This window comes from Hyla sarda, chromosome 4, assembly GCF_029499605.1.
Source record: "Hyla sarda isolate aHylSar1 chromosome 4, aHylSar1.hap1, whole genome shotgun sequence".
Taxonomy (NCBI): Eukaryota; Metazoa; Chordata; class Amphibia; order Anura; family Hylidae; genus Hyla; species Hyla sarda.
Genome location: NC_079192.1, coordinates 205,739,487 through 205,756,679, shown reverse-complemented (window position 1 = coordinate 205,756,679; position 17,193 = coordinate 205,739,487). Strand labels below are relative to the sequence as shown.

At 37.8% G+C, this 17,193-nt stretch overlaps 1 protein-coding gene across 6 annotated transcripts in view; it reads left to right on the top strand.

Moving 5' to 3' along the window:
- Positions 1 to 17,193, top strand: part of FRMD4A (FERM domain containing 4A) — a 435,019-nt gene that overhangs the window by 270,922 nt on the left and 146,904 nt on the right. For all 6 annotated transcript variants that reach the window (XM_056573366.1, XM_056573365.1, XM_056573364.1 and 3 more), the window contains 2 exons: positions 6,306 to 6,400; positions 14,081 to 14,173. In XM_056573366.1, the coding sequence (XP_056429341.1) occupies positions 6,306 to 6,400; positions 14,081 to 14,173 (188 nt within the window). The remainder of the gene's footprint in view (positions 1 to 6,305; positions 6,401 to 14,080; positions 14,174 to 17,193) is intronic.

Below are 17,193 nucleotides of genomic sequence, written 5' to 3'. Positions count from 1 at the left end.
AGAAGATCCTCAGGAAACTCCACTAATAGGTGGACGTCATTAAATGGGCTCCAAACTGTAAAAGTCTAGACACATATTCACGGAGGCTCCTGTGGATCTTCTGGTCTCCTGAGGGATCTCCATGGGTCTATCCTTTTGCATTTGCACGTTTGTCCGATCCTGACATCCTGATTGGTTTGCCAATGTGAGTGTGCATACTACTCACCCTTAAACCGATATTTTCTACCACTGGGATAACAACCCTTAGAGCAACCTTCTTTTTTCATATATGAGCAAAATTAAAAAAGAAGGCATACTCACCTGTCCCATACCCCAACAGCAGCTGTTACTTCGGCGCTTGATCCCTGCTGCTCATGGCTTCTCCATTCTTTTTGTGATGTTTTGTTCCTGTAGGAAATTCCTGCTCAGTCAGTCACTGACCAAGCCAATGAAGGTCTTATAAACTATGCAATCCTCCCCGGTAAAAAAATAAAATAAAATGTTACTTAGCACTCATCCAGAAGGGAAAAAGCTTGTTCTCTGTGGTGCAGTATATTGGAGGTAGCTTCCCTGTAAGTCAGTGTTTAAAAAGCCACAAAACATGACTAGGGTTTACTAGCCAAGCAAAAATCTTCACTTAAAGGAAGAGGACTTATGTGAGTTTGGGGTCTTGACCTCATCACTACAGAACAAGGGGCTGGGTGAAAGTCCTTTGGCATTGGAGGGTCTTAGGGGGTAATGTGTCCTTGAGTAGACTACAAAGCTGGCAGAGATAGTCTTATAGGCCATTTTGTGCCTTGAATTTCAGCCTAATGAATTGTATGTACACATCTATTCTACGTTGCAAAATTACGTACGCTATAAATGAATTGAGAATTCCAGGGATGACTTCTCAAACAGGTGACCTTTTGAAGAGGTTTCACTATATAAAACATCCAAAAATTATTATTTTCCATCTTTTATCTAAAGCGGTGAGCAAAATTCAGGTTAAATCAGGACAAGTAGAACAAGCTGAAAGATATACCCAGTGGCATCTCTTACCACATGAACATTCGCAATGTTCCAAATGTAAGCGTAACATGCAGCATATGTGAAAGAACACGCTGATTCCAAATACATCGGCTGAAATGAGCTTTGCAACAGTGATGTTAAAAAATTCTGTAGCAGAGACCTTCCCCCAGGTTGTCCTTTATTCCCAGCCTGTACATACATACTTGGTATAACTCATAGCTCACTTGTAGATTTCTCAAGAAAGTCAATTAGGAGCCCAGGAGCTTGCTAACAACCGGCCGGTTCATTTTATTATGTTAATCAGGCATATTTTTCATACAAATATATGGACTATTAATGAGTACAACTATGAATAATTGTAACTTTAGGTGGTTGTGCCTTTATTAGAGAGATGTGATAGCTCTGTCCGTAAAGGGAATGTGTCATAAATATCACCCGCCCTAACCTATTGGTATAGGCTTGTAGTACAGGTGATACTAATGAAAATCATACCTATTGATCCCTGATTCCTGCTTCCGTTACACTGATATTCTTCTTTTTCTTCATACGCATCCAGAAGATACTGCAGCCAATCATTGGCTTTAGTGGTCTTATGCCGACTACAACTGAGGCCAGTGACTGTAGGGTGCCCTGGTGAGGACCAGGGCAGCATTACTGGACTTTGCAAGCATAACACAAGTTTGAGTACTATATATTATTACTATCCCCCACCCCCACCCTTCCCTCCTACTCTCAGAGGCAGTTTTTTTTAGTTCATTTTTTATTTCATTTGAACACATCTTATTTTTTTGATTCCTATAAGATAGGTGGCATAAAAGGTGTCTGGATGCTACTCATCTCTTCTAAATCACATGCATGCTTAAAGTTTAGCATGGGCTAGAGATTTTGGCCAGCCGATTTATATCATTTTATTTCTACTATTAGCATTTTTTCATCACCCAAACCAGTGTGCCAAAAGCCTGTTAAAGAAAGATTTATGTTCATAATCTGAACTACTGTGTAAAATTTTTGGTTGTTGTCAGCTTCTGTATGATTCACAGGAAGTTCTTTTCTTTTTGAATTTCCTTTCTGTCTGATCACAGTGCTCTCTACTGACACCTCTGTCCATTTTAGGAACGGTCCAGAACAGGAGCAAATCCCCATAGCAAACCTCTCCTGCTCTAGACAGTTCCTGAGATGGACAGAGGTATCAGCAGAGAGCACTGTGGTCAGAAAGAAAGGAAATTCAAAAAGAACTTCCTTTGTATCATACAAAAGCTGATAAATACTAATATGATTAAGATTTTTTTAATAGAAGTAATTTACAAGTATGTTTAACTTTCTGGTACCAGTTGATTTAAAAAAAAAAAAATGTTTTCCAGACGAGTACCCCTTTAAGGATTTCTTGACATATACCCATGACAGATGCCTCCGACAGGTCACCATATAGGTATACAACGGCATATGTCACCTATAGGTTCCTGTGGTAAATAAGGTGTGTGTGTGTGTGTATATATATATATATATAAAATCATACTTTTGAAGGATTCCTCTTTATGAAATAGAGAAGCAGACTGTGCTGTTCCATACAGCAGAAAAAGACAATTTGGCCGTCTTCCGGTAAATGTGGGCCTATGAATACATTTGATGTATGCAATGGGAATAACAACATACCTGCTCAGAAATTATCCACTTGGGTTTCATTTATAAAGGCTATATTGAAAGGTGTACTGTGTATTTCAAATAGGAAAAAAAATCTATTGTCTATTTGGCCATCAACATGAATAGCCAAATCGGTCAGAGGCCATTTCTTTTCAGATGTTCCATGTCTTAATTTTGTACACGTCAGCTTTGCTAATAATGTACATTTCCATTTTCATTTTTATCTTAACACAGTAACAGCCGTATGTAACAATTCCTAGATATCTTTCTGCATGAATTGAATAGGGAGGTCTGCTTTATGGAATCTGCTGAACTTGTTCTCTGCCTGTATAATCTATTATGTGAACATTCTATTTCTTTGGGGGGGGGGGTTGGACCATGTAAAGGAAGGAGTGAGAATGACAGTGTACAGTGTAAGGATTCTTTTCTAATGCTTTGTTGGTCTAATAAAAAAAAAACTGCTGTCAGAAAAACCTAGCGCTTTCGGACAGTCAGCCCCCTACTCAGCGGGCACAATGACACATAGTCCTGGGAACCATCAATGTTTTAGAGTTATGTACATCTTCCAGAGTGATACAGTGTCATTCAGATGATGCTCCGTAGTCAACTTCCATGTAGTTAACATTGATCAAGTTAGTTTTCTAAATAGATTTTTTGGTGTTATTATTGTATTGTATAAATTAATTAATATAACAATAAAAATATTTAAATTATTGTCCCCTATCCCAAGAAATGTAGCATTTTCAGGTCACATCTCCTTAACTATTATACAGCAGAACCTTGACTGTAATCCATATTCCTTACCGTTCACTCTCTATGCCCCTTGTAGCTTACCTGCCTCTCTATATAGTCTACAATAGTTCTTCAACTTTTCATGTTTAAAAGTGTTTTGGATTCTTTAAAAAAATGAAGTGTCCTCAACATTCAGGGCTCTTTCAATAGAGTATTGTGTATTTATGGAAGTGATACAGACCTATTTAATACTCGCAATTACTTTAAAAGCTGTTTAATTGGTGTCCAAATGCTTAAAATATACGTAATAAAAGTAATTTCCTGTGTGTACAGATTGAGCCACAACCTCTGACTGTTCTAATCTATGACACAGAAGTCTATTATGTAGTGTATGATCTATGGTCATGCATTGGGTGAGATTTTCCTGCACTGACAGTATAGACCCATTGTTCACTAGAAGAAGATGTGAGTCATGCAAGTGTGGCCAAAAGTAACAGTCAGTGCCTCTCACAGCTATGGCATAAAAGATGTTTACACGCTACATGGACAATGGATGGATCATTCCAAAGGAAAGATAAAATCACTGGGACTAAATAATCTATTATATAAAAAATGGGTAAGCAGGAACATATGATGTAATATCTCAGACAACAACATTCACAATGCCTGTTGACATCACTTAATAGTTGACCATTATTCTTTACTGCCATCAGGTATGTTAGTTGTGTGTAGTCATTACCATTAAAGGTGACCTGTAACCACTTGAGATAAACACATTGAAGAGTTCAGCTCTTCTAGACTTTACCACTTTTCTTTATATAATTATCCGTATGGAAATCCTCTGTGCTATACTTAAAGGGGTACTCCGCCCCTAGACATCTTATCAGCACCCCGCTTTCATTACTGCACAGAGCAAACTCGCTCGGTGCGTAATGACAGGCGATATAGGGACCGGAGCATCGTTACGTCACGGCTCCGCCATAGACTGTTATTGAGGGGGCGGGGCCGTCACATCACAAGGAGGCGGAGCCGTGACATTACTATGCTCCGGCCCCTATATTGCCCGTCATTACGCACACGGCAGGACCCACGCGATCTGACATTTTATCCCCTATCCTTTTTATAGGGGATAAGATGTCTAGGGGTGGAGTACCCCTTTAAGAGTCTGAGGTATGTGCAGGTTTGTAACCAGTCACATAATTACACAACAGCTCATTTGAGCAGAGATGGACTACAGCTATAAAACATACCTATAAAGGTCATGACTGCCACTATTTGTTCTGTTGCAGGACTGGCTTACCAACCTGAAAACAACTAATATGACCTCCTACCTTTGACAGCAATGCTGGTTACAACAATGAACCTTGCAAATAACCTGTAGTTTCTGCTGGCACTATTTTTTGTCCACTTTATTGTTTGTGGATCTTCTGTTTCTGGTCTGGACTGCCTACAGTTCTGTTTTTTGGTCTTGGCTAGTTTGACATTGTTTGTGCTGTACTTTTTGGCAAGTTACGTTCTCGCGTTTTGTTGCAATTGAAGTAAAATAGTGCCAAAAAACAGTAAAAATTCAGTCAAAAAAAGGCCTTCTCAGGGTACATGTATAATTACTGTATTTTCTGATCCTGTAGAGATAGCAGCAGCAGCAGCAGCAGCATACAGAGCTGGGTGGGGAGGGGTCTGGTTGCTAGCAGGGGTGATCTCATAGGTGGTTATATCATCCTGTAGTTCACAGGAAATCAGCTGACCCAGGACTGACCACTTCCCCTGACACTTTAAGCACTCTGATTTTCATGACTGTTGATCATGTGACCCATTTACAGTAATGAAATGCATGAATGGATGCAGCAGTGCTGGAATAAAACAAATAGAATAAAAAATACTGGAGTAATTCTTTAAATATTTTACCATGTAACTATGTAAACAAGCTAGTATTGAGACATTGTATGTTTTTAAAAATAGGTGTCACATGTATTATTTTTCCAAGATATAAATAGGATTCTCATGTGAAGAAGCTGATTTCATAGACCTGTTTATTTACCAAAGACGAAAATACACTTGTAGCAAAATGGATCGAGCTCGTGACATTACAGTTTTACAACAATAGAGATCAGTCTTTTTTTTTTTTTTTAAATACTGTTGTTGTGTATTATACTTTCATTTATCTGTCTGACTATTGATTAGTCTATCATCTATCTATTTAACAGTTTAGCAGCAAATCTATCAATTTATCTGTCTCCTAGCTTCTTTTATTAATTTATTTTATTATTTCTTTTTGCCTTGCAACTCAAGCCTTGTTCACATCAGCATTGGTGGACTGTTAAAGGAACTCCATACCCAGAATGCATTGAAATAGCAGGGCTTAAAGGAGTTATCCAGCAATAACAAGTTTCTTTCAAAAATCGCTCCCCGTCTGTCTCCAGGTTGGGTGTGGTTCTGCAGCTCAGTTCCATTGAAGTGAATGGAGCCAAGTTGTAATACCACACCCAACCTGGAGACATACAGGGAGTGGTTTTTAAAATAAACTATCTGTTTTTCGATTCCTGGATAACCCCTTTAAGCGGAAAATAAAATGCTATAGATCAGTTTTCGCTCTATTTCTGCAAAACAGACACCAGATGGAAAACCAAACCCAATAGAGAGTTTGGGATCCATTGGGGTCTGTTGTGCAATAGACCATCCAGCTCAGTTTTTTTCTGCCAAGAAGGTGCTGTGCGATGGAGCTCAGACACAGATGTGATCTTAGCCTTACACATTTCCTGGTTTAATATTTAAGAAAAACTAAATATTTACAATCACTGAATCTGTTTTTGTTTCTCTTCCCCATAACTTGTGATTGAACTTAAGGTTTCCTGGGTTTATAAGTTAACAAACATGTAAATGCCTATGTATAAACCGCATCACAGCTGTCAGCCCTTTCTAAGCATATCTCTCTCTTTTTATAGCCAAAACTGCTGGCCAAGGAGCTGCTTGATTTAGTCGCATCCCACTTCAACCTGAAAGAAAAAGAATATTTTGGGATAGCTTTCACTGATGAAACGTAAGTGGATTGAATTACATTTAGATTTAATGTATGCAATTTATTTTATGCATTTTTTAATCAGGCTGCTACTTACTGGAGACAAGTCCTCAACCATAATCAGAGGAAGACCCAAATGTGTCACCCAGACTGCAAAGCAGGGTCATGTGCAATTTGATGTTTAGAAAGGCATGTCTCTTAGATGGCTTATCCCTATAGACATTGACGTAACTTAAAGGGGTACTCCACCCCTAGACATCTTATCCCCTATCCAAAAGATCGGGCATAGGATGTCTGATCGGGGGACCCCCGCGATCTCTCCTGCAGCACCCCCTGTCATCTGGTGCATGGAGCGAACTTCGCTCCGTGCACCAGATAACAGGGGGTGCTGCAGAAGAGTGGCGGGACCCCCTCGATCAGACATCTTATCCCCGAGCCTTTGGATAGGGGATAAGATGTCTAGGGGCGGAGTATCCTTTTAAGGATACCGAGAGCACCTTTTCAAAATATAGAACAAGATCCCCAGCTATAATGCTTCATTTACAGTACTGGTCTCCTCACAGAAAAGAGACCAATGGGTTGTAATGGGATCCAATTCTATGAAAATATTTTTGTTCAAGTACACCTTTTTGAAATGTTAATGTCCATATGATCTATACAAGCCCAATAAGTGCTTTACTACCTGTCCAAAACACCTTTCTGTTTTCAATGAGATCCCACAATGTTTAATAGGGAGCCAACTTAGGGATCTGACTAACATAACAGTCTGTGCCGTCTGCCCATAAAATGTTCCTATGTGGCTTGTAAGCACCACTTGTACCATATTTGCCTTCTTAGTAATGTCTTGAGCCTCTCATTCTGTTTAATGAGGAACAGCTACTTTTTGAAGTTTTGAATAATAAGGTTTGCATTGATGCTTTTGGAAAGTTGTTGAAATCATGCATTATGTATTAAGCTGTGGTCTGACTAAGCAATCCATTTTGGAGCTGTGACAAAGTGAAGTCACACGGTGTAAGGGATTTTCACTTCCAGAAATCATATTGCTCAAGTCTCTGTATCACCTGCATAGGATTTAATGTACTACGCTGTTGGACTCCACATCCAAATTCCAGTTGTTGCTATGTTTTATCTGTGCACTGTAAGCAAAGTACCAATAAACAACATTTTATCTCTTGAGTATAAACACCAGCAAATTATTTACAGATCCTAATCCCTAATTTCCTGCATAATGCTTTAGATAGTGTTTTATCTGGTTTTACTTCATTTACCAAAATACAGATAAGCCATTGATGTTGTCTTAAAAGATATCTGTCGGAAGATTTGTTATTCTATCCAAAGGCAACATGAAATACTGACAGGCTCCCATATTAAAAGAACCATGTTTTACTCTAAAATGCAGCAACATTTCACAGAAAACATGGTTTTAAAAAGAGCAACGCTAAGGCTAGGTTCAGACTACGGAATATCCGTCTGCAATTCCGCTTTGAAATTGCAGGCAGAAATTCCGCTTGCTAAAATGTATAGTGTAGTGAATGGGTTTCCGTTCACAAATTCACACTTCGCAATTTGTGAAGCGGAATTTGTAAACTGAAAATCCGCTTGGAAATTTCCACCTGATGAATGGGGTTGCTCTTTCTTCAGGCGGAAATCCACGCGGAACACATTGCAGTCTATTGGAGACTGCAGTGTCCGTGCGGTCCTAGCACCGACTGATTCAGTCAGCGCTGGCCGCACTCGGAATCTCCGGGCGGAAATTTTCTGCCCGGAGATTCCGTAGTCTGAACCTAGCCTAAGGGAGAGTTGTCTGCTGGATGTTACATAGTGTGGATTGTGCAGATATGAGCTGAACCCCATACAGTAAGTGCCACATATCTACTTGCTTTGCTGCTGTGGATCTATACACCACCAGGGTTCAGTATAAGGTGTAATTGTCAATATTTCTTCCAATGACTGGTTTTAAAAAGAGCACAGGGAAAGCTTCTGCTTGGTCTTTTATATCTGGTCTGCCTCAGTTTGTGTTTTATTATGTACACAGATGTACACAGAAGAAGAGAGCAGGAACCAGGTGAATAAAGTCAGTTGTCTATGCTCGTTGAATGGGTTTGGCATATGTGCCTGGAAAGCGTCTAACGCTTACGATAAATGTATGTCATAGGGAGCAGCCAGCTGAACGTGGGAGATTGGCTGCCCAGTGTGGTCTATGCAGTGGCCTGTTTGTTCCAGTCCGGTATAATGAGGGGAATGGTGTAGAAAAAAGAGAACCCAGGCTCCTGGAAGATCAGCCTATTGGATGATGAGGCTAACCCATATAATAAGAGACTGGTGTTTTTTTATGCCAAGTGTAAATCCTGTAAAAACAGTCATGTGATGTTAAAGTTCCAGACTAGTAGGGGTTTCAGTTCAAGGAAAGTGTCACACTTACCATATTTTGCTGCTTACTTTCCTGTCCTTTGAAGTCACGTGTGACCTTACAAAAAGAGATAAAAACAAATGACAATCTGCTGGGGGTGTAAAATAAGAACCTAAATTGTACTGTCTTGCAAAGTCCAGCTCAAGATTGTCATTTGTCTCCCTGCTCTCCTAATGTTCCCATATGCAGGGTCAGTTCTGTCTATAGGGAAAATAGGCAGCCACCTAGAGCACCCTCTTGATGGGGGCACCGCTCTGCCTGCTGCAATAAAGGTAGCTAGCATCTGAAGAACTCTCCCATCATAAGCACCAGCCCATCAAGCAAAACCCCACCACGCTAACCCCAACCGTACTATAATAATCTGCTTTCTTTAGCCTGCTGGAAGAGCACAGCACCATCTCCGAGGCAGACAGTGATCATTAAAGTCAGGCCCATCCAACATCCTGATATCGCACGTGCCACCATACATCAGAAGGACCTATTGAGCGGGGTCAAGGGGTGGCAAAATTAACTTTCGTCTAGGGGGGCAAAAATCCTTCCACCAGGCCTGCCCATATGTCAAGTAATTCATAAAATGGAGAACACCTGTGTGCAGCTGTGGTGTAGGACAGCAGATATATTTGTAGCCTTTGAGGTTATCCAGGAATACAAAAAACAATGCTAATTTCTTCCAAAAATAGCGCTCAGGTCTTATGTGGTATTACAACTTGGCTCTGTTGACCTAAAATGAACTAAGCTGCAATACCACACAAGATCTGAACAACCTGGACAGGTGTGCAGTTTTTTTTTTTTTTTTTAATGAACTCCGCTCTGATTTTCTAATCCTGGATAACCTTTTCAAGATCCAACTGTTGCCAAGTGGGATTTTGGAGAAAATGTATTTTCCAGAAAGACAGCTACATAAACAAAGGCAAAGATACACAGAAATTATAGAAACGCCATAGTCTTGTCCAGACCTCAGTCCAACTGAGGATTTGTCATAACTGGACTTAAACATAGCTGTTTGCTCGTAGTAACAGTTTTACAGCATTTGCACAGTTTGGTGCTTATGTTACTGGGAATGAGGAAATACTACATTGTCCACATCTGCAAATAGATGTCTGTCCACACAGATTGAAAGGTTGTCTGTACCAATACTGACCTACAGGAGGGAAGAGTTATGCATTCATAAATGCATTTATCTTAAATAATTGTAATGAATGTGGATAAATCTACATGTATTTGCTTCATTGATCAGCGTCTAAAAGCCTGATTATTTAAATGTGATTAAATGTTGTTATGCACTAAAGCATAAAAAAGTACAAAATGTGACTCTGTTTTCGAGGTACTTCTTAAATGTCTGTAAAAAGACAATTTATAGTTATTAGTGCCTCTATACTTTGTGGTATCCTGCCATTTCTTCAAATGCTAGGAGGCAAAAACTATTCAGATCAATAAGTTCATTTCAAGCATGGTTTAGTGGGTGAGAAATCTATTACATGATATGGTACATGCCCTCTACAGTGACATATAACATTGAACACTTCCCTGATATACAAATTGCATTTGACAGTGTCCTCTATACAGAAAAGGAGTTTTAAAAGGGCTATGTATACAGCTTATTTCTATTTAAAAGAATATTATGAGGTTCCTAAAGCCTCATTCACACATAGTAGTATTGATCAAATTAAAAACAAAAACAAAACAAAAAACAAGTTTTTCTTATTTCATTTTCTCTGTAAATGTCTAACGAAACTAAAAAAGTAAATAAAATGAAGATAGTAGAATTGGTATTATCATCTTTTTCACAAAGTATACGTTTCATTGTTGTGGTTGTTGTGGTTGTTGTTGTGGTTGTTGTGGTGGATGTGGTGGTGGTGGTTGTGGTGGTGGTTGTGGTGGTTGTTGTTGTGGTTGTTGTTGTGTTTTTTTTTTTTTAAGTTTTAGTACTCCTAGACCAAGAAAGGGAAAGAGTAGAGAGAGCTAGAACTAAATATCTATGTATAAATGGGTGTATGTAGAAAAGATGTCCTGCTCCCCTCCAGTTCTATGTCTAGCCATAAGACATCTGAGTAGAGAAGAAGGTTACCCCCTTTTCTCTTTCTGCCTTACCAGGAGAGCTTTTACACTGAACTGTCTGTCAGCCTGGGTTTTCTGTAAGATTTCTACAAGACTTTTTAGGGAACCTGCAGAAAAGGAGGTTATATCCTGTTTAGTGTTCCTTTAAATAAAGATCTATGTATCCATTACAAGCGGTTGTTTTATTACAGACTACACCTTTAATATAAAAGCATCCGATCACCATGCATGTGGCTCTCGGGTCCATCAGCAGATCCCTTTGTTGGGAGAAGATCTGGCAGACTAAGCATTTCCTCTGCTACAGCTACTACAGAGGAAATGTAGCATTACATATGCCAAAAGCAATAGAGTTACGCATTACAGTTTAGTGGATATGTCCATTTTAAGCTTTTTATGTATTTTCTGTCATGTATGTGACATTTTTGTAAATTTGGGTTTGGTCTAGACACTCTGTATGTGTAATGAATAATGATTGTTAATCTCTTTTTGATCAGTTTATTATTCCATTTTAGACACTTTGGGAAGGTTTATTTCTTTTTCAGATGCCTTATTAAAAAGCAAGTTGTTGCTATGGGCAACTGTTCCTCTGTTTTTCTGCACAGGTTTTGGTAAATCTCCCCTTCGGCTCACCTGTCTTTTTTTGAAGAAACATTTTTTAGTATTCTTATTGTTTTTATTATTAACAACAACAATAATAGTTGTTATTATTATTAATAATAATATAATAATGATGATAATTACAATAATAACCTTAATATTATTATCTGTGATATATTTTGCTATTTGTCATAAATGTATGACATTTATATGACATTCAACAAGGAGAGAAATCAAGTTGGCACTACCACTTTAAGTCCTGATATAGATTGCACATACAACCTGCTAAAGGATAGTCCGTGTGAGTGGTGCTCAGTTCCGAAAATAGAGTAACCATATGAATCCAAATGGTGAAGAAGGAACGAACGGCTACTCACTCAGTTCCACGGTATCTTTATTCAATAAAACAGGTGCAAAAAGACAAACCGGCACGGTCACAATAGGAGCGACGTTTCGCTTTACACGCTTCTTCCGACGCGCGCCGGAAGAAGCGTGTAACGCGAAACGTCGCAAAAGTGCTAAAGACTATTGGCATATGTAATGCTACAAAGTGCAAAAGACAAACCGGCACGGTCACAATAGGAGCGACGTTTCGCGTTACACGCTTCTTCCGGCTCGCTCGCGCGAGCCGGAAGAAGCGTGTAACGCGAAACGTCGCTCTTATTGTGATCGTGACGGTTTGTCTTTTCCCCCCGTTTTATTGAATAAAAATACTGTGGAACTGAGTGAGTAGCCGTTCATTCCTTCTTCACCGTTTGGATTTATATGACATTGTTTCGTAGGTGTTTTGGTAAGGAAGGTGTTCTCGTATAACCAAAGTCCACAATTCCAAATGTAGGATAATTGGTTTTATATGAAATTGTTCCTTCTGTGTGTACATGCTTGTAATAGTGGATTATACATGAACGTCACTGTGTGTAATGTTTAGATATTTTGTGATTAAATAAAATGAAATTCAAATTTAAAAATTAAAGAAATTAAAATAAATTAAATGAATAACCAAAATTCAAACTTTATCATAAATATTTCACTGTTGAGATGATATGATGGCGCAATTGGAAGAAAGAGTTAAAAAAAAAAAAAAAGAAAAGCAAAAAGGATGATAGCTGTAAAATTATGTAGTGTTGCCCCAAAGCCATAAGCAACAATTTCACTGCCTGTTCATTTATCAATCCTTTATATATCAATGGAAGTCATACATGTGTCATTAACAATAGTGACAATAGTCATAAATCCTGATTCACTATGAATGTAAAATTAACTACTGTGGGAGACATTAGGTAAGAATCCTGAATGTAGACACCAAGAGAGCTCAGTGAAAGCCAAGTTTCTAGACTCACTGCGGTTTTACATGTTCAGCAATTACAGATATAGTCATCCAGATCTTGTTTTGTCTCCAATTTAAGCTCATTTAAAGAAATCTGAGTATCTGGAGTTCAGCATTTATTCATTTAGCCATGTATGATGATTATGTTTCCACATTATGTACTGGTGTAGTTCCGTGAGAAAAAAAATACATAAAAGCAACTACATATTTTATTATTCAATTAGGTCTTTGTTGTAAAATGCTAACTAGGAATCATATTATAGATGTGGCCCATAGTTTGTCTATTATCATATTCTTTCTCGTGATTAGAATGATGTAATTGGATATGTGAGACCTGGAGTTTAGATGTCTGCCATTAGATATTGCTTAAATATACAGGCACAAATACTTAGGCTGCATCACTGCTTAAAGGGGTATTCCAGGAAAAACCATTTATATATATATATATATATATATATATATATATATCAACTGGCTCCAGAAAGTTAAACAGATTTGTAAATTACTTCTATTAAAAAATCTTAATCCTTCCAATATTTATTAGCTTCTGAAGTTTTCTGTCTAACTGCTCAATGATGATGTCACGTCCCGGGAGCTGTGCATGATGGGAGAATATCCCCATAGGAACTGCACAGCTCCCGGGACATGAGTCCTCAGAAAGCAGTTAGACAGAAAACAGCAACTCAACTTCAGAAGCTAATAACTATTGGAAGGATTAAGATTTTTTTTTTAATAGAAGTAATTTACAAATCTGTTTAACTTTCCGGAGCCAGTTGATATATAAAAAAAAGTTTTGGCCTGGAATACCCCTTTAAGGTTGTTCTTTTTTGTCTAAGTGCTCTCTGATGACACCTGTCTCGGGAAACGCCCAGTTTAGAAGAGGTTTGCTATGGGGATTTGCTTCTAAATTTTTTTTAATAGAAGTAATTTACAAATCTGTTTAACTTTCTGGAGCCAGTTGATATATAAAAAAAAATTTTTTCCTGGATAACCCCTTTAATTCTCAAGATGGTTTTGTTCTCTTTTAATCTCTAACAAAGTATTTTCATATAGACTCACGAAGGCCTGAATCTCTGTATACAGACATGTGTGGACTATATTGTATTTGATGCATTAAATCCCCATATTGTATTCAAAATACCTCAGTGGTTCAGCCTCAGGCTGTGTTCAATTTACTGAACACTACTGGGAACCCTTTAGCCTTCTTTTGACCATTCTTATTCTTTTCCTATTATTTTATATGCAATGTTTCTACTGTACCTTATTGTAAATGTATCAACACAAAATAACCTTAGATTATCTTTTCTAGGGGGCATTTGAACTGGTTACAGTTGGATCGAAGAGTACTTGAACATGACTTCCCCAAAAAGTCTGGTCCCGTTGTCTTATACTTCTGTGTTAGGTATGTTTTTATCATTTATATTACTTTTATTGCTTATAAAGCTGGTGATATAATGGATATCTTTTTTTTTTTTTTTTTTTTACCCTAATGTTACGTATAAGGTTTATAATAGTTTTATATACATATATATGTGTGTGTATGTATGTATGTATATATATATATATATATATATATATATATATATAATTTTTTTTTTATTTTTTTTTTTGGAAGGTGAAAAACTTTAAGACCCCCATTCACAGCAGAAAAATAGTTTGCTGAACCCCCCCGATTTCAGTGGTATCAGCTGACAGTTTACTGTGTTTGGTGGCCTCCTTACAGAAGAATCGGGCATGTTAGATTTCAACTGCTCGATCCTTTTGTTCTACGAGAGGTAACCTGCCACCAGAAGAGTCTGGCAGTAGCTTATCCCTCTCTTTTCCATTAGGAACACATGAAGGCTTGACAGAGCAAACTGTTCAAGTGTATGGAGGGATCAGGATAGATAGTTATCAGTTAAACCAACATTATTAAACCTATGTGTATGAGCATAGCAGAATGTCATCAAAATAATGTAAGGTGGCAACAGAGGTGAAACTGCACTTCCAAGGCAACAGATGGGGCAAATCTCCTGGGTCAGTTGTAACATCAGCAATTTACCAGTCCTCTCCTCTGGTCTTTGTTTACTTTGCTTAAGCCGTGAACTGTCCATGTCACCTCTGCAGCCAATCGATGGTGTTGCTTAAAGGGGTACTCCGGTGGAAAAAAGTTAAACAGATTTGTAAATTACTTCTATTTACTGGAAGGTACATACTGGAAGGATTAAGATTTTTAAATAGAGGTAATTTATTAATTTCTGGCACCAGTTGATTTAAAAAATAGTTCCCATCAGAGTTAGGCCCTTTAGGGCTTTCTAAAAACACCTTTATGTGTCACACTGGGTAATCACTGACATGCACTAGTCAAGGCACACAGCACAAGAAACAAGATGCATAGTAATGGGTTTAAATAGTGTTATCCTTTAAAGGGGTACTCCGGTGAAAAACTTTTTTTTTTTTTTAATCAACTGGCTCCAGAAGGTTAAACAGATTTGTAAATTACTTCTATTAAAAAATCTTAATACTTCCTGTACTTATTAGCTGCTGAATACTACAGTGGAAATTCTTTTCTTTTTGAAACACAGAGCTGTCTGCTGACATCACGAGAACAGTGCTCTCTGCTGACATCTCTGTCCATTTTATGAACTGCCCAGAACAGCATATGTTTGCTATGGGGATTTCCTTTTACTCTGGACAGTTCCTAAAATGGACAGAGATGTCAGCAGAGAGCACTGTGCTCATGATGTCAGCAGACAGCTCTGTGTTTCAAACGGAAAAGAATTTCCACTGTAGTATTCAGCAGCTAATAAGTACAGGAAGGATTAAGATTTTTTTTAATAGAAGTGATTTACAAATCTGTTTAACTTTCTGGCACCAGTTGATTAAAGAAAAAAAAAAAATAAGTTTTTCACCGGAGTACCCCTTTAAGAAAATTTGTGGAGCAAAGCATTACAGCTCATGTACTACAAAAATAAAACCTAGTGCTACAGTTTTGACTACAGCTTTGCTGGAATATAGGAAGGTAAGTATCCCACAATACTCATTTATAAAATATTTCCAATAGAATAATTTCTCTTTTTGTTTCATGCGGGAATATTAATATTCTAGTAGTAGATCATAGGACTGGTTTTCAAGATAGAAAATGGTTGGGTGCCATAATGCAATACACATAATTTGGGTTACCTTTGTTAAGAATTGTTATATGTCAGTAATAGTATAACCTTTTAAAACATTCTACATAGCTACCTAAAGAAGGTTTATAAATCAGTTTCTTTTTTACCTTTTTCCGAATGACTAATATATAACAATACAGACATGTATGACTATGTAAGACAGCAATACAGTAACTGATTATAGTAAGGTAGTTGTAAGACTCGGTGCGACTGACTCCAGAGGCAAAAGCTTTTAGCCTTCATTGTATTCTCTTCCTCCTTAATTTGCCAAAATACCAGTCACTCCCTGTCCCCAATGATGAAGTCATCGGAAACAGCATGCATTTTTGGACGAAGAACTTAGGAGATGAAAAAGTATTACGAAATGCAAGGAAAATATTAGTGATATCAGATTACTTGGTACCAACTAGATATACAGTATTATCTGGACATCTGGAGTTCTTGCTCTTAATGAAAAGGTTTGGGAATTCTAAGGAAAACCTCACCGTTGTGAAATCAGGAATAACATGTGTTGAGTTATGTGCATCTCTTCACAATCCGGATGGGCTGTTCTGGGACCTATAAGGTGTAATGGTCAACAGCAGGGCTACTGGAATCATCGAAGAAACTGGATTTTTAAGTGATCCCAATGGGAGAATAGCCGCGTGTACTTAATTAACCTTATTACGGTGGAGGCCCCTAGCACTATTATAGTGGACTCTGACAATACATAGGCTACCTCTGATACACGTCTGTTCAAATGTTTCCTTTAAAATGATTAGATTATCTTATTTAGCAGTGAGTGAAATAACCACCTATACCACTATGCCCTGTAGTGTCATAAATATATATAATACATACCTGCTGTTGTTTTATTAACCAAAATCCAGACCATGATATAGAGACTACGAAAGAAATCCTTAGTTTTCTTAAAGCACACACAAATGTCAGCCATTTTACCAGTCTGCTGCAATGTCAGTCATCTAAATATGTGATCATATAAGGCCCAGAGATTGGAAACTCCAGACTTGGTAAGAGCACCCAATAAATAAATAAGTTATTGCCCATGATGAATCCACAGTAAAGATTTTGTTGCATTATTGTTTAATGACGGTGCAAAAATAGCTCAACACAAGTGTCAGCCTTTAGAATAGAACCACTATAGTATCATATGACAGAAAAATAAAGGGAAACTATTCAATGTTAGTACAAAGACAAGGACCTTATTGAAGTATATCTAGTAAAGAACTGAATACCTATAATATCATGTGTTGGGACATTTTTCTAACCT